General features: G+C 34.4%; 4 protein-coding genes across 10 annotated transcripts; 3 read left to right on the top strand and 1 right to left on the bottom strand.

Annotated features, from left to right (window-relative positions):
• Positions 1-2,237: 2,237 nt before the first annotated feature.
• LOC120260737 (protein SCAI) lies at positions 2,238-7,065 on the top strand. The gene is made up of 9 exons (XM_039268297.1): positions 2,238-2,830; positions 3,276-3,476; positions 3,570-3,788; positions 4,287-4,353; positions 4,456-4,656; positions 4,796-4,887; positions 5,759-5,947; positions 6,020-6,156; positions 6,578-7,065. Exons 1-9 carry the CDS (start codon positions 2,324-2,326, stop codon positions 6,810-6,812), a joined length of 1,848 nt encoding a protein of 615 aa, XP_039124231.1. The 5' UTR covers positions 2,238-2,323; the 3' UTR covers positions 6,813-7,065.
• A 1,958-nt stretch (positions 7,066-9,023) lies between these two features.
• On the top strand, positions 9,024-10,044 carry LOC120262094 (ubiquitin carboxyl-terminal hydrolase 21-like). The gene is made up of 4 exons (XM_039270151.1): positions 9,024-9,065; positions 9,154-9,489; positions 9,590-9,712; positions 9,826-10,044. The coding sequence occupies exons 1-4, from the start codon at positions 9,024-9,026 to the stop codon at positions 10,042-10,044; spliced, it is 720 nt and encodes a 239-aa protein (XP_039126085.1).
• A 468-nt stretch (positions 10,045-10,512) lies between these two features.
• Positions 10,513-15,966, bottom strand: LOC120263847 (single myb histone 6-like). 7 transcript variants are annotated; one of them, XM_039272021.1, is made up of 8 exons: positions 15,832-15,922; positions 15,686-15,733; positions 14,852-15,018; positions 13,827-14,047; positions 12,205-12,289; positions 11,748-11,834; positions 10,840-11,187; positions 10,513-10,568 (listed from the first exon to the last, which is right to left on the bottom strand). In XM_039272021.1, exons 3-8 carry the CDS (start codon positions 14,999-15,001, stop codon positions 10,554-10,556), a joined length of 906 nt encoding a protein of 301 aa, XP_039127955.1. In that variant the 5' UTR covers positions 15,002-15,018; positions 15,686-15,733; positions 15,832-15,922; the 3' UTR covers positions 10,513-10,553. The 7 variants fall into 7 exon arrangements, with proteins under 7 accessions (XP_039127955.1, XP_039128005.1, XP_039127851.1 ...); XM_039272071.1 differs by having other exon boundaries at positions 15,850-15,915; XM_039271917.1 differs by having other exon boundaries at positions 14,852-15,076; positions 15,850-15,902.
• A 3,403-nt stretch (positions 15,967-19,369) lies between these two features.
• On the top strand, positions 19,370-21,020 carry LOC120263658 (inositol-tetrakisphosphate 1-kinase 5). The gene has a single exon (XM_039271652.1). The coding sequence runs from the start codon at positions 19,569-19,571 to the stop codon at positions 20,592-20,594; it is 1,026 nt and encodes a 341-aa protein (XP_039127586.1). The 5' UTR covers positions 19,370-19,568; the 3' UTR covers positions 20,595-21,020.
• The last annotated feature ends 1,509 nt before the right edge of the window (positions 21,021-22,529 follow it).

The raw sequence follows: 22,529 nt of genomic DNA, 5'->3' as shown, positions 1-22,529 counted from the left end.
TATAAAAAAATTATAAATTATATAAATATTTATATGTAATGTTATTATATTAAGAGACAACTTTTATTTATTAATAAAACACCGACAGTTTAAATGATTATTAATTACTATTAACAGTTAATTATAGCTTATAATTTTCATGTTTAAAATTTGTCTTTTTTACTCACATTCATCATTTTGAATTCTTTTTATTATTATATAATGTATTAAAATGTTCTTATGAATATACACATTTAAAAATGAACAACTACAAAGACTAATGCCAAGTTGAGTGTGACTAAAGTCAATATTTTGTTTTCATCTTGATCTCTCACTAATAATTTAATATGATACCTAAGTGGCTAAGTCTAATCCATTTCAATTTTATGCTATTTTTTTAATGTGGAAGTGCTCATAGTTGAGTAAGGTGGAGAGAAGAGCCAAAAGCAATCACTGTTTTTTTACACGTATGATAAAAATAAAAAAATATTAATTATTGCTCCATAAAATAATTATTTTGTAGGACAAGTTATAAATTAATAAGATCTATTTTTTTGAAAAATAAAATAAAATAACTTTGTGAAAACTATTAAATGAAAAGTTTATTTTTCTGATGTTGGTGAACTGCCTTACCATACAACCAAGACCATGTTTTCCGATAAATCAAATGCAAGTCAACTTCTTATTTGCTCTTATCACAATATATTTGCTAAAAAAAATAAAAGTAAATAAAAAATATTTATTTCAGCTAGCTTAGTTTGACTTTTTACTTCGATTGTAAATATTAAAAAATAAAAAAAATAAATTGAAGATGTAGATAAAAAGTGAAACAATAAAAGGTTAAAAATTATTTAAAAAAAAATAATGCATTTTTTCAGATTTTTTTTAAATAAAAAATCTTGCTCGATTAGTCCCGAATTTTTTACATAAATTATTTATATTTTATTGAGGAGATAGATTTGAACCTCAACTCATGTAAAGCAAAAGCACAATTGAGTTGAGGGATTAACTCTACATTATCTTTGATACTTAATTTATTCATATTCTGTTAATTTTTTTAACAATATAGTTAAGTTTTTTTTTACAAATAACTGCACTCACTTAATTTTAATTTTAATCATACATTTGAGTGTACATTGAACTCTCAATCTCCTGTATAGGAGTAAAAATATGTTAATAACTCAATTATTACCACGGTGGTTGTTACAAAATATTTTACACCAATTGTATATTATTATAAAATAAAAAAAGAGAAAATTAGAAGGCTTATACTCCCTCCGTTCATTTTTATCTGTCGTGAATAACCGAATCTCACGTACAAAAAAATTTGGTTATTTCACATAATTTAATAAAAAATTAGTTATTTTTCCAAAATTACTCTTAATTTATATCACATTTCTCTCGAAGAGAATTGAATATAGTGTTAGAATAACCTTGAAAAAAAAATAATAAATGTTTTTTGATATTTAAAAATAACAGATAAAAACGAACATAGGTTTTATGACAGATAAAAATGAACAGAAGGAGTATTATATAATATATATATATATATTAATAAAAGAATTAAAGCCGAGGTTTTCGGCTCCGCTGGATTACTGCCACCCAAATAAATACACAATTAATGGCTTACACTTTCATTTTCATAAAAGAAATAAAAAAAAAATTCGCAAATAGATGAAACCAAAAAAGCATGCCAAAATATAGTATTCCATGGTCATACGCCTTTCCAATGACGTCTACTTTTTAAAAAGATACACTAATTAATGCTGATGAATCTAGTTCACACATACTTGATACTCCTCCAGAAATGTCACCAACCCATGTTCATCACTATTTATTCACCCAAATATTTAAACAAATAAATACTCCCTTTTTCGATCATTTTAACTTATATTATTTTAAAAATTATTTTAATTCTTTTTATTTATCTATTTAAAAAAATATGTAAATATTATTTTTAAAAAAATTTATTCATTATATTTAATTTATTTTTATAACTTCTAATAAGTACATATTTTTTTAAAAAATATTTTAAATAATGATAATTTTTTAAAAATTAATATAAATTTTAGATTACTAATTAATTTTTATCAATTTTTTTAATAAATGTGATTTTATGTATGTATATATAATTTTTTTTATAAAATATACATATATATAGTATAATTATATAAAAGGTTAATATATTTGCCGACAAACTTAAGAAGAAATGCCTCGAGATCTGCTCTTGCGTCCCAATCGCGAGGAGACCATCGAACGGTGGATACGATCTCCACTTTCATTCCCGTCTTCATCTCCAAAACCCTAACCCTATTGGAAGCGCCTCTGCTCGCAATCGATCGCCATGGCCGCCAATCCGAGCTCGATCCCCATCACCGAGCTTTTCTGGTCCCTTCTCGATAAGGCTGATCGCAAGTTCTCCCTCCTCCGTGACCTACCCTCCTTCTCCCGCAACCGCAACGACCTCGATTTCCACAAGGCATTCAAGATCTACACCCAGCTATGGAAGATGCAGCAGGAGCACCGACAGAAGCTCACCGACGCTGGCCTCAAGCGTTGGGAGGTTGGCGAGCTAGCTTCGCGGATCGCCCAGTTATATTACGGGCAGTACCAGCGCACCAGCGACTCGTCCTTCCTTTCCGAGGCCTTCATCTTCTATGAGGCCATCCTCTCCCGTGAGTACTTCCGCGATGCTTCTTCGTCTTCACCCGACCCGGCCCTCGCCAATAAACAACTGAGGTTTCTTGCTAGGTTCTTGATTGTTTGCCTTCTTCTTGGCCGGAGAGACATGGTTTCTCGGCTCGCCAGTCAGCTGAGGGTTGTCCTTGATGAATGCAAGAAGAATTTCCAGGTCAATTGTGATCCAATTTTCTCTTTTCGAATTATCCTGCAATTTTCTATTGCATCTAAATAGAATTCTTATTTATATTGGTAAAAATTGCGACTTTCCTTCTCTTTTATAATCTGACCGATAACATTCGTTTCACGGGGGGTTCTTCATAAGCTTTCCATGGGGGTGCCGATCGAATTGATGATTTTGAAATCCGCGAGATTTTTCAATTGATTTGTATTTTTGCCTGCTTGGATTTCATGAAAATTGGTATTGACACGGGGTCCTTTGTTCTACTTACACATCCCCAATCCATGATAATCAGATGAAGAAGAAGATATGAAGAATCTAAATGTTATGTGGGTTCTCACAGGAACTATAGTCTATAGTTTCTTACTTGATTTATGTCTTGATGTTTGTGTGTTTCATTTGGAATGTGAAATTCATTCTCAATTGATCTGTCCAGGAAACAGATTTTAAAGAGTGGAAGCATGTGGTTCAGGAAATATTCAGATTCATGAAAGTTGATACACCTTTTATTAATATGAGGCCTTTGAGATACAGTTTTGTCTATGATTCTAATCCAAACTCACTTTCAGTTCCATCTCATACCAACCGTCGCTTGGTTCTACGAGATTCAATCTTGAGCACCTACCACCACAATGAGGTTGGTTCATATTATTCATATTGAACATAAATTTCTTTCTATGGGATTGCACTCTGATTTTAGAATGATTTTTATGTACCTTTATCTGGGCAGGTCAAGTTTACAGAGCTTACTATTGATACATACAGAATGGTTCAGTGCTTGGAGTGGGAACCCTGTGGTTCCTTCTCCCTGAAGGGTGGAGCTAACAGTGGCCACAACGAATCTGGCCCTAACCGAGTAAACCTGCTGCAAGATATTAGAGATCCTTCTCTGCCTCCAAACCCTCGGAAAGTGATTCTATATCGTCCATCTATTACCCATTATCTTATGGTGAGTTCATGATACTACCAACAAATATGTTAAATTCTGTGAAGTTATCCACTGCTAATAGAAGGTTCACCATCTTGACTTCATCTCGCTTTAGCCTGTTAACACTGATCCTTTCTGCACTTTCAGTAACTGAAATTTGTAATTTCATCCACTGTTTGATGAACCACACAAAAATCAAAGGCAATGAAGTCCACTACTTTGTATGGAAAATTTCAAATTTAAGAAATACTGCATTGATTTAATTTTTTTTCTTACTTTAGTAAATCTTGAGCAGGTATACTTGAAACATGCACAACATTGGATATGTTATTCGACCATCAGTCTATGTTGTAATGGTAGTACCATGCAGTCTTTTCTAGAGCTATTTTGCAAGTTGGATTTGGTGTGTACTAATTTTTGTAAATCATGATGTCTGGGTGAGAACTAAATAGTTTGATATTCTCATTATTATCACATTGCATTTCCATTTGTTATCCATATACACAATTTGTGATGCAGGTTCTTGCCACAGTATGTGAAGAGCTCCCATCAGATGGAATTCTGTTGATATACCTTTCAGCACCAGGTTAACTGTTAGTTAATTTCCAAATATTATTTGATCATGCCTCATGAGGGCGGAACCTTTTTGAATCACCCTTGTCAAAAACCTAACACTTGTCCAAGGCAGGTGGCCTGCAAACTGTGACACTTAGTTCTGGAAGTTCTCCAGATACTGTTCACAGAATTGCGGAGAATTCTGATGGCGCTGAGATGGCATCTCCAATAAACTCTCCATCTAACAGCCCCCGACGAACCTCCTTTCATGAGAATGACAATCAGAAAACCAATAGTGAGGCTGCCCTTTGGCTAGGTTCTCGTGGAGCTGGAGGTAAATTTAGATCTATGTTGTATTATTATCTTTCTATTCTACTTGCCCATGGTTTTATTGACCTGTTATGATTTTCATTTGAATTGTAAATTTCTTTACCTCCTGTCATTCTCAATATGAGCTTTCCCCTTTCTTTCAGGTTCAAAATATCTCTACCCCTGTGATTTGATCCCATTTACTAGGAAGCCAATTTTTTTGGTCATTGATAGTGACAATAGTCATGCATTCAAGGCAGGTTTGTCAACTCTAATTTCATCCTGCCAGACATTTCTATTTACTGGATATGCTGTGGATATGTTAGTAACATGCATGTGCTCTCTCTCTCTCTCTCTCTATATATATATATATATATTATCCCAGTCTTCCGTATTGTTCCAGGAACATGCATCTTGAGTTTGGGAATTTAAAATGGACGAATGTAGCCATTTAACTTTATTTGGTGACCAGCGATCATTCGTAATTTTTTTTTTCTGTATCCTACTGTGAATTTTCTATAGGTCATGCATTAGATGTTAAGTATCATTTTGCTCTAGTATCATGACAAAACTTGAAATTCTGCATGAGTGGGGCTTCAGATTGATTGTTTGGAGTAATATGTATATGAAGGCAGCGTTGACCCTGGCTTTGTTTTTCACCTTGGTTATCATATCATATAATAACATCATATCACATTCTTTATTAAACCAAAACTTCTTTTTGTGCAGTAAGTTTAACTGTTGAAGATATGTTACACCTGACTTTTTGAATTTATTGTATTCCAACTTGGTGTTTTATTGGCTCAAAGGAAATTCTAATATGCATCTGATGAAGAGTTCATCTTTGTCTGCAGTTATACTTTTTAGTTATTGTCTTGCTAATTTAGGGTTAAATTATTTCTCATAGCGATTTATTTTGCTCTCTCTCAAAGCTTCATATTTCTATATGTTACTCATAAAGTTTTCCATGTGCCGGATTTGATTGATAAATAATGATTTATGATGTTCCCCATGATTCTGTTAAAGTCTTCAACTTCTAGTTTAGTTATGAAGTTTCCGCAAATTTTGACATGGTTATATCTTTAATAATATGCAAAATGAAATAATCCCATCTCAATTATTTCCAGGTTATACATGGGGCTGAGAAAAGAGAGACAATAGCTATGCTTCTTTCCCCAATCTCTCAACTTATAGGAACAGATTTTGCTCCTGATTCCATGCGCCACCAACATGGCAGTTATTTTACTTTATTTCTCACTGCACCATTGCAAGCTTTCTGCTTGCTGGTCAATATTTCTGGCATGAATATGGAAAAGGTAACTAAAATGCTAGATGAATTGCTTTTATGTGTCTATTACCTTTGTTTCTAACTCTCGTTAAAATTTCAGGACACATATAATAAGGCTGAAAAGTTATTGTCATCGTCCTTATCTGAGTGGGAGTCAACTCTGTTGACATCTGACTCTCTCCATCCAGTTTGGGTTGAAGCCTTGGGTGATCCTTTTCTAAGGCGACTTCTTCTTAGGTTAGTAAATAGTTAAAAGCTTCCTTAAGTATTTCTCTACACTCAGATACTGTTGTGATACCCATCTTTCCTCTGGTTCTCTCATCTTCTGATTCACATGGCACTCTTTTCTTATAACTTAGAGAATCAATAACAAGATGTTTCTACCCAGAAGAATTCATTTTTTTCTTGCTCATGGCACATGATAATCTGATCTAATACATCCTATATATCTCACAATCCAAAATTTCATATGGAGTAAATGTTGTTCTCACTACCCTGTGTTGTTATATCTGGTAAATTATTATTAAGTATAAATATTTTGCTTTTGCTTGTCCACTCTCAGGCATATATATATATTCTGGTTACTCAGTCAATTGATTATTCAAAATCAGATTACATTAGTAATTTTGTGCTGCCATTAACTCATATGTCATTGCAGATATATTTTCTGTCGTACTGTTTATGCACTCTATGCAAAAACATTTCGTCGGGAAGAGTTCTCGCCTACTTGTCTACCTCACTTACCAGACTCGGTACTTCCAGAGGAGACGATATCCCAAACGGCGGTGTTACGCCTTGCAAACATGTTCAATGTCAAAGATTATTTTGCTTTCTCAGATGGAATTGTTGCTTCTGAGGTCGACGAAAATGAGTCTACTGCTGATGAATGCTAAGCCAGAGAAAATGGAAAATTTGGCTCAAATCTCTTTGAGAAAAGAAAAATTAGAATGCTGCTGATTTGTGAATATCCAGTTATTGTGAAAACCTATTGCATCCTTTTTTTTTTTTTCTTTACCTGTTATTAGTCCCTTGAAAACCTACCAAACTCTCATGTTGTGTAAAAATGATTATATTGATGATTTGATGGGGAATTTGGTAACAGTTAAAGATGAGGGGTAGCTAATAAAATAATGGTGCTTTTTTTTAGCATGCTCTTCTAATGTCATTCCGTTGACTTCTAAAAAGCATGGACACTGTCCGGTAATTTTTAAAAATTAAAGATGGGTACAGCAGGATACAGTTATTAAAAAAAAATTATATGTTTATATAAAATATTTATTATAAATATAAATTTATATAATTTTTATTTAACATATTGTTATATATTTACTTCAAAATTAATTTGGTGATTTGGTGATTTTGTATTAGAAAGTAATTAAGAAATATATGAGTAATTTAAAAAAATCATTTATAAAACATATGAGTGTCTGACGGTGTGTCTGGGTATTCGTGTGTTGACACGAGTATGATATGGGTATACTAAGCTTCTAGAGTGTCCGTACTTCATAGTTGTCTTTAATATTTTGTCAGAGTTTTTTTATTGAGTTATTTATTTGAATTTTATTGGGTTGAATTGTTTATCGAGTTTCAAATTTTCAGGTGATCCTACTTTTAAAAATAATATAATATAATTATTATATATAAAAAATTTGATATTCTTCAAATTTAGATCATAACTAGAGATATTCGCATTAAATCCAATATAGAGAAAAGTAAATTTAAAATAAAATTTTAATGGCACATGATTTCATATATTTATCCAAAACACATAAGCAGGTAATAGTTGGGATTTTCTCAAGTGTATTGGAACATATCCACAAACTTAAATCAAATTCTATAATTATATAATTAATAAGGTCATTAGCCACCGAGTCATAATTAATGTCATAGAGTAAGTCTTGATAATTTTAATCAAAGTTCTAATCAATATCTATTAATTTAATTTTTTAAAAATTGATTTAAATTAAGGATATCTTTCCTTTTGTTTATCATATATCTATATAAGTGATTATGTATATATGAAAAAGAAAAAAATCTCTCCTAAACTTAATAGGATGCTGTGTTTGAGTTCAAATATAATTAAAATCTCTAATCCTACCCAAATTATTATTTCTCAACTTAATAAATAAAGCCAGCAGTTGATGTCACAATAATCAATCTCTAGTTCTGCATCTTCATCGTTGTGTTTTTCTTTTTTCTTTTTTAATCATAAATGGTTGTTCCTTTTAAAATTAACATGTTCTCTCCAATTCCTTACAGGGTCAGTAATCTTCTCTCTCTACTTTTCTTCTTATAATTTTTATCACTACTTCTTCAAGTTTTTTTTTCTCATTATTATTTTTATTATTTCTATTGAACTTTAATGATTTTTTTTTTAATTTTGTAAATTGTGTTTTTAGGGTTCTAATCTTAACAATGTTGGAGCTACATGTTACTTGAATGTAGTCCTTCAGTGCTTAACACATACAGTGCCATTAGTCAATGCACTCATCAACTTTGGAGATTGTAAATTGTGCTCACATCAAGGTCCAAAACTTTATTTTCATCTTAATATATATAATATTTTTTTACCTCATTATATTTGAATTAGTCACATCCTCAGATAGCACAGATAACATGAATGAACAAAAGGATGATGAAAAGAAGAAGAAAGAAGAAAAGGAAGAGGAAAAGATGGAGGAAGATCAAAAGGAAGAAGAAAAGGAAGAGGATAAGATGGAAGAAGAACAAGAGAAAAATTATGGAGAAATATTGATACATAAAGAGAAAGAAACAATTTGTTGGTTGTGTAATGTAAGAGATCATATAAATATGGCAATTTATTTCAATGGAATGTCATTCACACCAGGGTTTTTTGTCAGAAATTTGACAGGTTTGTTATTTAATCAATAGCTAATAAACATCATATATTTATATAAATATTTTTAATGCAATATATAGATTGAATGTTATGACTTATGAGTAAATTTGCATTGCAGATATCTCATCACTGTTTGCAGAAGATGAACAACAAGATGCTCATGAATACTTTCTTGGCCTTTTAACAAGATTGCATGAATGTTGTTTGGGATTGCCAGTATCATCACCAAATACATCATTAGAAGATGAGAGTCTCATCACTAACATCTTCTGTGGCAGACTCAAGAGTCAGGTTTTGTATTATTTTCAGTAAATTATCACAGATAATTATATTCTATGTTTTGAAACTTATAATGTTCATACATTGTGCTTCAGATCATATGTTGTGAATGTGGACATAAGTCGGAGACATTCGAGCCAGTGTTGAACCTAAGTCTAGAGATCGACGGGCATGATAATCTCATTGCTGCATTACAGTCATTTACAAGAGTCGAGAAGATCGATGATCAGGAGAACTTAATTAGTTGTGATGGTTGCAAGACTAAAGTTGTCGTCGAAAAACAACTTACAATTGACAAAGCTCCGGAAGTTCTTGTAATTCAGCTGAAAAGATTCACTTGCAACGGATTGGAAATAGTGAAAAAAGGACAATATGTTCAATATCCAGAAACACTGAACTTAGCTCCATTTATCGACGAATTCAGACAACAAGTAAGCTTCTATCTCAATCAAAATTATAAATACAAGTTCAAATATTACATTGATGATGTTGGTTGATCATGTTTGTAACTCGATGTCGATGTTTTTGTAGGATCAGGAGCTGAATTATAGGTTGTATGCAGTGGTAAATCATCAAGGTCGTCCTGGAAATGGACATTATATGTGCTTTATCCACTCTCATGGTCAGCGCTGGTTCCTGAAGAATGACCACAAGGTAAAATCTTTGTCCTTTGTAAATACAGATGCACATTTACATATATATATATATATATACATTGTGTGTGTGTATGTGTGAAGATTTATGTTTATTATGTATATGTATTGCAGGAGCATAGATTTAACACCGATTTCGTGATGGATCAGACAGCTTACCTGTTGTTTTATGTGAAGACGACATCTTCGATGTCGATGTCTTTCCACAGCTTTATTACGATGTTCATCGAGAGAAATCGGCAAACCAATAACAGTGAAGAGATGTCGGTGCCCGAACAACAGCAATCTAATAACAATGAAGGGAGTAGCTGCAGCACTATGCAGGATCAGTAGTAGCTCTGATTAATCTAATTTTAATTTTTGGTGTAATGTAAATTCATATATAGGAACTTGCTTTAGAATTTTTTTTTAAAAAAAAAAGGTTCAAGTGTTCTGTATGTATTCTGTACAAAAGTTACAGATTAATCCTTAGAAAGTCGGAAAATTTATTGTCTAGCAACATTCTGGTTTCTTTGACCTGTTATTTTACATTAAAAATGGAAAAAAGAAACTTTGTGCGCATGAAGATTTGGTAATCAGATTCATTTCATGAGAGTTTTAAAACAGGGCAGAATTAATTCTGCTACATAAACTTCCACTCGAATAATTTCGGCTTCTGCAAAACATCTTCTGAGAAGATGAGCCTCTAATTGACATATGATTGTTTTTCCAACTAAAAAGATGGGACACTCACACACACACACCTCATATAAGGACTATGATAACTATCCATTTATATTTACAATATTTTGGTAAAAAGAAAAAGCTCACGAAAAGCAGTTTGGAGAGCGAAGACGATCCTCTCAAGCTCGAGGCTTCTGCAATAAAACAAATGAAAATGATTCAGAATTCCTGAAACATCTACTAAATGAGAAAAGAACTAACTGAAAGCTTTGATGTTCCAGGGTCTGGATATTTCTGAATAGTCAAGAGGTCATATAATGGAATGAATGCAAATATTGATCCAGATGCACTTTTTTCAAGATTGCAAATAAATTACCGAATGTTTTTCAAACTCTTCGTGATAATAAGAACAGAAAGTAACTTATTTAAAGGTTTAAGGAATGAATTAGATGCAAGAACACCAACCTGTTTGGCTGCAGTTCTGTTATTCAGAGTCCGCATTGCTGCCTCAGCAAAGGCTTGTGCTGCTTCTGCCTCGGCTTCGGCCTCCTCAGCCTCCCTCATTGCTTCCTCAGCTTCTGCCATGGCTGCCTCTGCCTCAGCAACTGCTCGAGCAGCAGCAGCTGCAGCCTCCTTTGCAGTCATGTTTCTCATGCTCGCTAACTCAGCATCGATTTCAGATTTCAGTAACATTTTGGGACCATCTTTCTCCAATTTGGAGGTGTCCCTTGGTCTTCCCTCAGAAAGCAAACCATTGGATTTTCTCCCTTCTGAAGCAGATGGACCAGTTGCTGCCCTATACTTGCGCTTTACCTGCAAAAGATTACATCCTTGGTTTTGAAGGTCAATAAGTTAACAAGTACAACTAAAGAAGAAACCAAGAAAGAGAACAAGATTTCATTTTGCTTTTACTAAATTGAAAGGGTTGGTAGTCCGGTCAGGTTGGAAAAAAGATTCTCTTTATGTTATTTCAAACTCGAATCCTTCTAATTAAGAAAATTTGTCCAGAAACATCATGTTCTAACTAACAAAATCACTCAGTAGATTAGAGGTCTCCCAGTTTCACATTACTAGGACTGAAAAATCTAGTATTCACTAATCAAATTGGTTATGTTTTTCATAATTCATTGGCAACGAAGAACTTGATTGTCTTTACTGTGAAGAACCCCTTGTGAGCTGGCCCGTGTTCTTACATTACAAATTGCTGTTAAAATATTCCTATTAAAGCATATCATTGGTTTAATTGTTAGAACTCAATAACTTAGGTTTCAAGGCATTAATTTAGCATGAGTCTGATACTCTTCTAACTTGATGAATGAATTGATAAATTTTGTCAATTTGTGTTATACCCATCAAATATGAAAACCAATTACCTTGATCAACTTCCCACTTGCAGTCAAAGCCTTCAGTTTTGCTGACAACAATTTTTTAAGATCTTCTGGAGGAGTCACGAGCCGGTCCTACAACATTTGAATTAAGATAATTCATAATCTAAAAGAAAAATTTCAGATGAAATTAGGTGTACCATTTAAAGTAGACAGAAAGCCCAAATTTCACAAGGGCCTGATCAAAATGAAGAGAAATCCTTGATAGGTAATTATGATGCGAAACATTGGCCACAGATTTTTCTAACGAGTTAATGCAAAATCAAAAAGCACTAATTTGTCTGGTGGAACAGAAAACCAGTAGTACAACCATTAGAATTGATTCAGATGCATTACCACAGATTAAAGCCATAGTTATTTTAGGGATAAACTCTTTTGTCAATAATTATTTAAGGATAAACATGAACCCCAGTATAGTATCTTCACAAAAACTAAAGAATCAAACCTCAATATATATGGCAATATCAGTCTTGTTAGATCCAGAAGGCTCTTTCAGACTCATTATAGCTTCAAATATCAGACTTTCCAGCCTATACAAAAAAAAGATCCAATCAAGAAGCAGGTTATAGGAAAAATAACAAGACATAAAAGAATAAGACCATATTACTGAAAACAGAAGCAATGAATTGAGGTCATATGACTCATATGCACGTCAAACCTACAGGCAACACTTGCATTACAGTTTTGCTTTCCCAAAGAAAATTGGGTATTAATTTCAGAATATAGCAAAAGGTACATTAATCCAGTGCGATCCAATGCACTCTTCTCATTGTGTACCATCCGTTCCTTCATGTCCTCTTTCATCGCTTATTTTAATTCAGCCATTCTCTACATTATTTGTAACTTATCTCAAACCTTTGGGCAGTCAAAGAGAAGTCAGACATTAACTCTCCAAGATCGGATTTTATATTCAATCTAACATCACAACTGCAAGAACATAGACTTTGAAATATTGGCCAGCAAAACTCGATATAGATTTGTATATAATTGGGCACGTATAGATGCAAATAGTCTAATGGGGGCAAAAAATTCTAAAAAAAAAAAATGAAATTTGTTACCATATGATATATTGCCAACAGAAGGTCATTTGACTGGGAGACAATTTGGTAATCACAAATGAAGATCCAAAGGTTGCCAACAACCCTCTAGCTTCTTGTGATGGGAATTGCGAAGGCCATTTTAAATTCTCTTATACTTTCAGCCAGTGTTAGGGCAAGCCTACTTACAGATATCTGGGCCAGACTACTTTAGATGGTCTGAGAAGAATGAAGGTAGACCTGAAGGTACTATACCTTCAAGTAGGATCTACCCAAGACGCCCTCTAATACCAACCAAACTAAAGGGACTGATAAGTTCCTCTAGCATAAATGTAACAAGACCATTAACTTATTCTAATCATTCAGCCTGGATTTGAGGAGATTTACAATTACCTTAAAACGAACTAAGGAAAGGTATTCCCTCTTTTGCACCAAAACTACCAGCTTATTCTCTAGAAAAACATTTCTTACTCATAAAGTTTGATTGCACACGCTCATCACGGGTATTTCTCACAGACAAAAACCTCAAGCTTCATTCATTTATTTAATCTTTCAAGACAATTATATCACTACAACTGCAAGCAAAAGAAAAACTTGAAACCATTCTGAGTTACAGATTTCTTCAGCATGATTAATAACTACTCTTCAAGCACCAAGTTGCATGCCACTCTCATAAACCGGATATGAAAACCTTCGTGCTGTAATTTAGAAACAAAATTTAAGTTCATATATCGCATCACCCAACCAGCCCAAATGTTCACATCTGCATTGGGTTAAAATGTGAGAGGGCAATAGACCACCCGAAAACCAAGGATAGGGGATGTAGTTAGCAAATCGTCACTAAAAACCATCAAATAAAGAACTATTTGCAATTATCACAAAGATGATGCCAAAAATGGCAGTTTTTACAATAATGGAAAAGCATTAATCAACATCATTCATCAAAGTGGAAATGTTTAGATGATCCAAAAAGTCTTAAGTTCCCAATAATAATCACTATGGATTAAGCTATTAAAAATAAAATACTCACTTTAAGGAAGCTTTCTGTGGCCGGTTGATATGCAAATTTTCAGCAGAGATTGCAAGAGGCTTTGCGTCGATGATTTCATCATCAAATTCGTCTTCGACAACTTCAAGAGCGAGGGGATTGTCGTCATGCTTTGGCACATCTTTGCCCTTTTTTAGGGCAAGCCTAGCCCTCTCTCGAGATCCCCATCCGCTTGCCGTCACAGTCAAATTTCTCCATTTGTCCTGTGGATTTCACAATAGAAAGAAGTCAGATACCTAGAATGGTAGATTCAGAATAACCACAAGGTATTGAAAGTACAAAGGGCATATCTCCATCCATGTTTATGTGAAGAAAGATATGCTTATTCAGGGGATGCCCTATCAAAATATCATATCTGCTTATATACCCTGTTATGCACCCACGGTTACCTTGCCGTCATTGAAATGGTAAGAATTTATGAGCTCTGTCAGAAATAACCAAAATGCTTTATTTTACACCCACAAAATGGTGTATTTAATTTAATGTTACCACCTATAAACCAATATAGGAAAAAAAAAGAAAAGAAAAAATAAAACAAAACAAAATTTCACACTAACAGCACTAATTGTACATCACATTCGAAATTGACCAGAGATTGCATCCTATTTATTGAGACTCACAGAGCAAAGATTACAATATTTTGAGGGTATACACACAAACAAACATGATCAGGCATGTTTACATAAGTACAAATGCAAAATGCTCAAAGCACAAAAAGCCTGATATCCAGAGGCAATAATGAACTAGATATCAGCAAATATTCCTGTATCTGGCGTGGATGATAATGTTGCACTACAGAATTCAGAGCACGGCAATAAGAAGAATGGTTTCATACTTTCAAGTTCTATTTGGTAATAGACAAAAGGGAAAAGACAAAAGCAAGAGATAACCAAATGTAAGCAAATTTAAATTCATTTCTAGATGTATATGATATGTTAATGAACCAAATGTTAGGCGATTTATCACACCTAAACAAGTTTGACAAATCAAGTTAAACAATCATAAACCTTGAGATCAACATTGGACCGCAAGCACAATGTCCCACTAAATTCTGGATCTTTCAAAATTGCGCGCCATTTCCCAGCCCCATACTTGATCACTCCAGCTTTAAGTGCAGACTCTTCCTCTGCTGTCCATTTCTGCTTGGGAGCGCCCATATCCAACACCCAGAGAACTAGTGCAAAGTAGCAGGAAGGTGTTAAGCAAGTAGCCTCAACCAAACTATCAACTCCCTGGTTTAAGCAAAGGTCACAAAAGATCTAATCCCCATATTCATACTGAAAACCGCATAAAAATAAAGAAGGCTTTAAGAAATATATTAAAGTCACATTTGCATAAAACAAGAAAAGTAATGGTCATCAGTCATTGCCATGAGACGAAAGACATCAACAAACTTTCACACTTGAAAGGCATTAGAAAATGCAAGAATGCGCATCATTCATGCTTGAAGATGATTAAGAAAGTTCAGAAACTTTGATTTGAGAACACTGCTTTACATACAGATTAAAAAACACACAAAATTTGTATAAAGCAATCAGAAATATACATCTAAAATTGATATAAAGAAAGAAAATGCAGTGCATTATATGCAATTTAGAAACACTGTGCACCTTTCGGTTGAAAATCAACAAATGCGGTTCAAAAACACAGCTTTCAACATACAATCATCAACTGAAACACTTAACCCAAAATCTAATCTAACAAGGGGGAAAACAGAGAAATAAATTCAAGATAAGAAATCAAAACATCAGCCAAGAAAAATCACAGCACTCGAGACAAACAGCAGCATCCCCAATGAGAGCATTCAAACAAAAACTCATATAATTCCACAATGAACATACCGATCAATGATCAAAACAACGAGTTTGACCAAGAATTCTCAGTTGCCACTTCACCACACACAATGAATAGACGAATTGATGAGCATATAGATCGCTATAATCTCACAATTTGCAGGAATAAGAGCACGAAGGAGATAAACAGAGACATAGAAAGAGATACAAACAGAAAGAACCGTCAGAGTGCTTCAACGGCGGCGGCGGCGGCGCGGCGGCGGCGGAGGTGCCGGCGGGCCGAGATCGGGCGCTGAGCACTGGCCAGCAAGCCACGAAAAAAAGGTACCGTTTAACGGGTCGGGTACTGGATTTCACAACCCGAATCCGATATCAACACCCAAAATCCGAACCCATTATCTCTGCCAAGCAAAGTTATATGTTTTTATATATATATAAAAATATATATATATATATATAGAGAGGACCCATCAACTAGGGACGTCCCTAGATTTCAAATCTAGGGATGTCTATAGTAGCCATTGGATAGTAATATGATGGCTCTTTATCATTACGTAAAACAGTAGAAACGCGTGTTCTACAGGTGTTTATGCAGATGATCGTCATGAAAGTAAAAAAATGTCGAGTGTTTAAGAAACAATAACCATCAAAACGATGATCCAACTGAACTAGATTTAAAATATCCCTAGATTTGAAATCTAGGTATTTACCTAGATAATGTTTTTCCATATATATATATATATATATATATATATATATATATATATTTATATTTATAAAATTAGTGGATAAGCTCCACGTCACAGTAAAGATTTCTTTTATAAATCTCTAGAATCATCTAACAATTGTGTTACTAAGCACATGTTAAGAAATTTTTGGTAAATAATTATAAAAAATATTATTATTAGATTAATTTAGAAACAAATTATTTATATAAATATACTTCAGTGAATAACAATAAAATTTATCAATTAGGCAAAATAAAAATGAGCTTAAAAAAAATTCAGTTGATGTATTTAATATTTCTTATTTCTTGTGATTTTGCTACGCCAGGGGTTTAAAAATAATTGAATATTTGTTTGAATTCATTATATACAAATAATCTTGAAAAAAAAAAAAGTCAATGCATGGAAGGAAAACATGATCAAATTTATTATAAACTTTAAAATAAATAATAAACACTAAAATAGTAAAACGTTTTACACAATAGATGCTAAATAATTATGACCATAATGCACTTCACATGATAATAAAAATATCTTTACGTAGAATTTAAAAGAATATGAACGAATAAGCACAATTTTGGTCAGAGCCAATAACAAAAGCTGGAAATATAAATATTAAATAATTAATATATAAAAAGCATAAAAATACATGCCATAAACTATAAACACCTATTGTTTATTTAATAATTACTTGAAAATAACATTGAATATTTTAAGTGAGAATTTGTCAGTAAAGCCAATGGATTTATAGTCCAGTGATATTGGCCCACTTTAAGATACAGTGATGATAATAAGTCCTTATTTTATATGCAAATTTATAGCTTAAATCCCATGTCATTTGGTGAAGGTGTATAGTCAGGACAATCGAATTCTTGACTTGTGGACACTCCTTTAGTTGTATATATGCTTGTTGCATTTGTAAAAAAACAAAAGAATAAACAACCTAAATAGTCCTCTGCATTTCCGTATGTTTCTATTTAGGTTGTTCAGTTTTTAGAAAGTTATGATTTAGTCTTTTAATTTTATTTTTTGTTACAACTTGGTCACTCCCCTGAACATACGTCGTTAACAATAATCATACGTGGCATATGCTAGCTCAAATGCCAACTTTAAGAAAAAAATGTGTCATGTAATATGTCATATGTGATCGGCGTTAATAAATCATACTTGGGTAACTAAATTATAACAAAAACTAAAAGTAAAGAACAAAATCATAATTTTTTGGAGCTGGGTCACCAAAATAGAACCACACGAAAAGATAAGGAATCATAAAAGTTATTTATAAAATAAAAATTATTAAAAACTAATCAAATATCACTGTTGTAATTATCTGATAATTAAAATATTTGACTATTATATAGAAAGTAAAAACTTCAACAAATATTTGACCATTATACAGAAAGTAAAACCTTCGACTATTTTTTAATATATAGTTGTGACAAAAATAATACTGGTGCGTAGTTACTTGTCCACGTTGAAAAAACAAACAAATAAATAAAAACTAATCAAATGACATGAATTTGGCTAAATTAAAGCAATCAATAACCATACAAATGGCCCCTCCCATTGAAATTGTAATTTAATAGTGAGCACAAAGTCAACAAAAGCAAATAAGGATTAGATTCTAAAGCAAAAGGTGATGATTCTCTTTCATCCTCCAACTAGTTTAATTAAAAAAAAAACATGCACAAAAGACTACTAGTGGACACAACACAACCATTGAATTCTTGTTTCCATTTTGTTAATATTGGCCCTTAAACAATTTATGTTTATTTTATTCAACGTGTTTTGACTTGATACCATGATTTGATTAACAATAAACCTAGATAATAAAATTAACACATTAAAAACATAATCATTATTGCTAATAAAGAATATGTTTTCCAATGGGAATGGACCATTAGAAGATGGAATCAAGAAAACAAGAAGAATATTAGAACCTTTGCTAAGTTGGATACCTTTTTTCCACTTAATAAAGAATTAAATTGATTGGATGGAAATGAATCCCTTTTTTAAAACTCTTTTTTTTTTTTTCTTTTTAAATGATATTTGTATTTGATTAATAAAAAAAATTATTACTTAAATAAAGTAATGGCATTTTATAATAATAATATGTTGGCACGAGCACTGGATAAACATCAAAGCGCGTTCATATACACGTGGCAACATCCGGCAATGTGAGGCACGTGGTTCGAGAGGGGAAGTGAACGGCCAGGAGAACGCCACGTGTACAAAATCTCCAAGTTGCTCATCATCTCGGAGCATATCATCCGTGCCGTAAGTCTATGCGGGTCCTAGTGCTAGGGCGGCAGAAGCGCGATCAGAACCGTCCGTCTATTTGAGGCAAAGATCTGACCGTTTATTTGAGGATCATCTCAGAAGATGCCACGTGGGCATCATTTTGATTCGTTGCTCGGGGTCAGGACACCTGATTCGGGTCTAATAATTAAATTGATAATTTTTTTTTTCTAAAATAAATTGATAACTACTTAAAAAATTAAACGCTCAAAAATTTCAATCGAATAAATAAAGTCTGCCAGCGACCCCATTTGGTCAATTAACATAGGGTCTCTTACGTAAGGTGTTCACATTGAGTGTCAAGCGTAGCTCCTCAAGTTTGATCCCTATCTCGCGCAAGATGAGGGCACGGTTCGGTGATGAGCGCTACTCCCCTATATGTTCGTCCCTGAGTTCCGACGCTTGTCGTTTTTCTCAAAAAAAAAAAAAAAATTAAAAAAATAAAGAGAACCTGTATATATACGAGTGATGGAATCGTATGCACACAATTATTACTTATATTTAGAGAAATATATTTTTACCCGTGATTTAACACATGTAAAACATTTTCCATAACCTCTGAATATTTTTCAAAAAATCCCCTGAACTTTTTTGAAAATTTATGTTAAAAATTAAAGTATGGGTGGGAATGCGGTAACTTCACCGGAGAGTGACAGTATCTGACATCCTCCTATATAAAGCCTTCTCCGCTCGGTGTTTAGGTCTCTCTGGCATCCTCGTTCTTCGTTCTTCGTTCTTCGTTCCTCGTTCCTCTCCTGGTAATCCGCTCACAAGAAAACCATCAAGAATCCAAACCCCTCGCCCTTCGATCGAAACCCTAGAGGGAGCCGTAAATGCGACAATTCATCGTGTTAGGGATTCGAAGATCTCGCCATTGATCCGATTTTTGTGAGCTTGCACCGTCTCGAATGGCGTCGCCGGAGCCCACGCCGACGCGCTACCGCGTTGGGTATGCGCTGGCCCCGAAGAAGCAGCAGAGTTTTATCCAGCCGTCCTTGGTCTCCCTCGCCGCCTCCCGCGGGATCGACCTCATCGCCATCGATCCATCGGTCTCCTTGTGCTCCCAGGGCCCCGTCGACCTCATCATCCACAAGCTCTCTACCACCGAGTGGAAGTCCCAGCTCGAGATGTTTGTTCTTGAAAACCCTTACACCCCCGTCATCGACAGGCTTGACGCTATCGAGCGCCTCCACAACCGCATCTCCATGCTCCAGGCCGTGTCCGACCTCCGGATCCCTCAGAAGGACGAGACCTTTGGAATCCCCAAGCAGATCGTGATCTATGATTCCGCTTCTCTCTCTGATCCCGCGGTGATCGAAACCCTAAAATTCCCGGTGATCGCGAAGCCGCTGATCGCCGATGGGAGCGCGAAGTCGCACAAAATGTCACTCGTATTCCACCGCGAGGGCCTTCTCAAGCTGAAACCTCCTATTGTGCTTCAGGAATTCGTGAACCACGGAGGCGTCATCTTTAAGGTCTACGTCGTCGGTGATTACGTTCAGTGCGTGAAGCGGAAGTCACTGCCGGATGTATCCGAGGACATATCAGAGCATTCTGAGGGCTCGGTATCTTTCTCGCAGGTGTCGAACCTCGGGGGTTCGCAGGACCAGGACTTTGAGACAACACATTTGGAGGAGGCTGAGATGCCGCCGATGGACTTCATAACTGATATTGCCAGGGGACTTGGAAAGGCCTTGGAGCTTCATCTCTTTAACTTTGATGTGATTAGGGATGCCAAGATTGGGAACCATTATCTTGTCATTGATATCAATTACTTCCCTGGGTATGCCAAGATGCCAGGCTATGAAGAGGTCTTGACAAATTTCTTTTGGAACCTTCTTCATGAGAAGAAAGCTGATGATGCAGATAAAAAGAAAAAAATTGTGAGCATCAACCATGGTGTAGTTGCAGGAGAGAAGGAGAACGTGGGCTGATTGATGGTGTCAAGATCTTGACAGAGCTTTGCTTGCTGTTCTTTTTTTGGCGCCCCGTCTTCCTTTCTTTCATTTGATGCTAGGAAGGTATGTTTCTTGCGCTCTTCATCGTGGTTAGGATGAGTGGAGCATTCTGCATGTGCTTTTGTGAGGAGTGGTTCTTGTGATGCCTGCTGAATGAATGGGTTGGATTGTTGGAGGTTTAATGTCAGCATTCTGGTCAATGATTTCAAAGGCTGAAAGGGTGTATAGTCTTCCTTTTCTGCATGAGATAGATATAACCTTTGAATTTTTCTTCTTCATTTTGGTTATGGAATAGCTAGGATTCAAGGAAGGCTTGTTGTTTAATTTAACTCCAAATGGCTTGTGTAGTTTCAAACTGATGAGTTAGTCTAATCTTCTGCCAATTTGGCAATTCTTAGTGCATTGGTTGTTTCTTTTTTCCTTTACATATTTTATTCTGTTTTCGCTCCTACATAGGAATCTGAATATAAATGTTGAACTCAGTGGTTGCCCATTGAGTATATGCACATGGTTGATGTTTTAATTGTGTCTTCTATTTTTTGTTCTTCATTTGGAATTTTAAGTCATTCATCTTAAGGCTTTGGCATATATTGTTCACATGATTTGAGTTTTAGATCTTAGAGGCTGTGGCATACCAATCGATAGTTCCTTTTTGCCCACGTTCTTTATTTTGTCGTTTTCACTTGTGTTCTTAATGCATAGATGTTTAACATATCATGTATATAGTTCTAGTATTGCTTCTACGTAATAATGTAAGCATTTAAGTTGTGCTTGATGGTTGCCATCATGAATGTGGTTGCTATTGAAATTTGTGAGTTTGGTATCTTTCATGTTTTGTACTTCAAACTCATTCATTTCAAGACGTAGGCGCATTTGTATCTTGTTTGAACTCTGTAAGTTTTAGAACTCAGAGGTTGTCGCATACCGGTGATTCCTTTTGGTGCTTTTTTTTTTTCTTTATTTTGTCGTGTTCACTCAGATATCCTCGATGAAGGATTTTTTTTAAACTTACTCAATTTTGTTGTGTTCACCCAAATGTTCTCAATGAATGGATTTGTTTTAAACGCTATTTTGTCATGTTCACCCAGATGTCCTTGGTGAATGAATTTTTAGTCATGTTCAATGCAATCTAAGCATTTGATTATTGACATCTGACTATATATGGAGACTGTTGATCATACTAACAGCCTGTTTTGTATTCATTCTTTATTTGGTCGTATTCGCACGTGTTTTGCCCATGCTTACTTGCTCTTCATTTGCAATCATATTTTTTTGAACTCACTATTTAAGACCAGGATCATCTAGAGTAACTTGTAAGACTGAAAGGTAACCATGATGATAGTTAAGGTTTATCTTAAGGATCATCCAGGTATCCTGATGTTACTATTTGAGCATGAAGGTTGTGGTAATCTTTGGAAATGGTGTTGCCCACCAGCTGGGTTTTATCCTTTTATTGAGTTGTTTGCCTTAGACTGCTGTCGTAGTTGGATGTTCTTTTATGTTGTCCTCAAGAATGTCATTTGCATTATCCTGCCAATTATGGCTTTCTATGGCAAAAGTTTGCAACCTATAATAAGCAGGCATTTTGCTTGCTTTCCCCGTGCATTTTGGTTTTGTTGGAAATTCTAAAAATTTATTACAGTCAATAGTTTCCTTGTTGAACTTACTATAGACATCTAATAAGTGAGTGAGTGGGGCACAAATTAATGGAGCTTGCCCTGTCTCATCTGCCCTCAATTCTGCTTATCCTGCAAGTTAGCTTGAGGCCTGGCCTAGGTAGCAGCTATCCAGTGCGCAAGCAAAATTTGATCAACAATCCTGTTTGAAACCTCTAATTTCTTTGGACAAAGTTTTTTGAAAAATTAAAGGTAGTAAATACTGTAGAATGCCAGTTTGATCCTTTCCTTCAGC

This window comes from Dioscorea cayenensis, chromosome 1, assembly GCF_009730915.1.
Source record: "Dioscorea cayenensis subsp. rotundata cultivar TDr96_F1 chromosome 1, TDr96_F1_v2_PseudoChromosome.rev07_lg8_w22 25.fasta, whole genome shotgun sequence".
NCBI lineage: Eukaryota > Viridiplantae > Streptophyta > Magnoliopsida > Dioscoreales > Dioscoreaceae > Dioscorea > Dioscorea cayenensis.
Note: the sequence above shows the minus strand (reverse complement) of the source record. Positions and strands in the feature narration are given on the sequence as shown.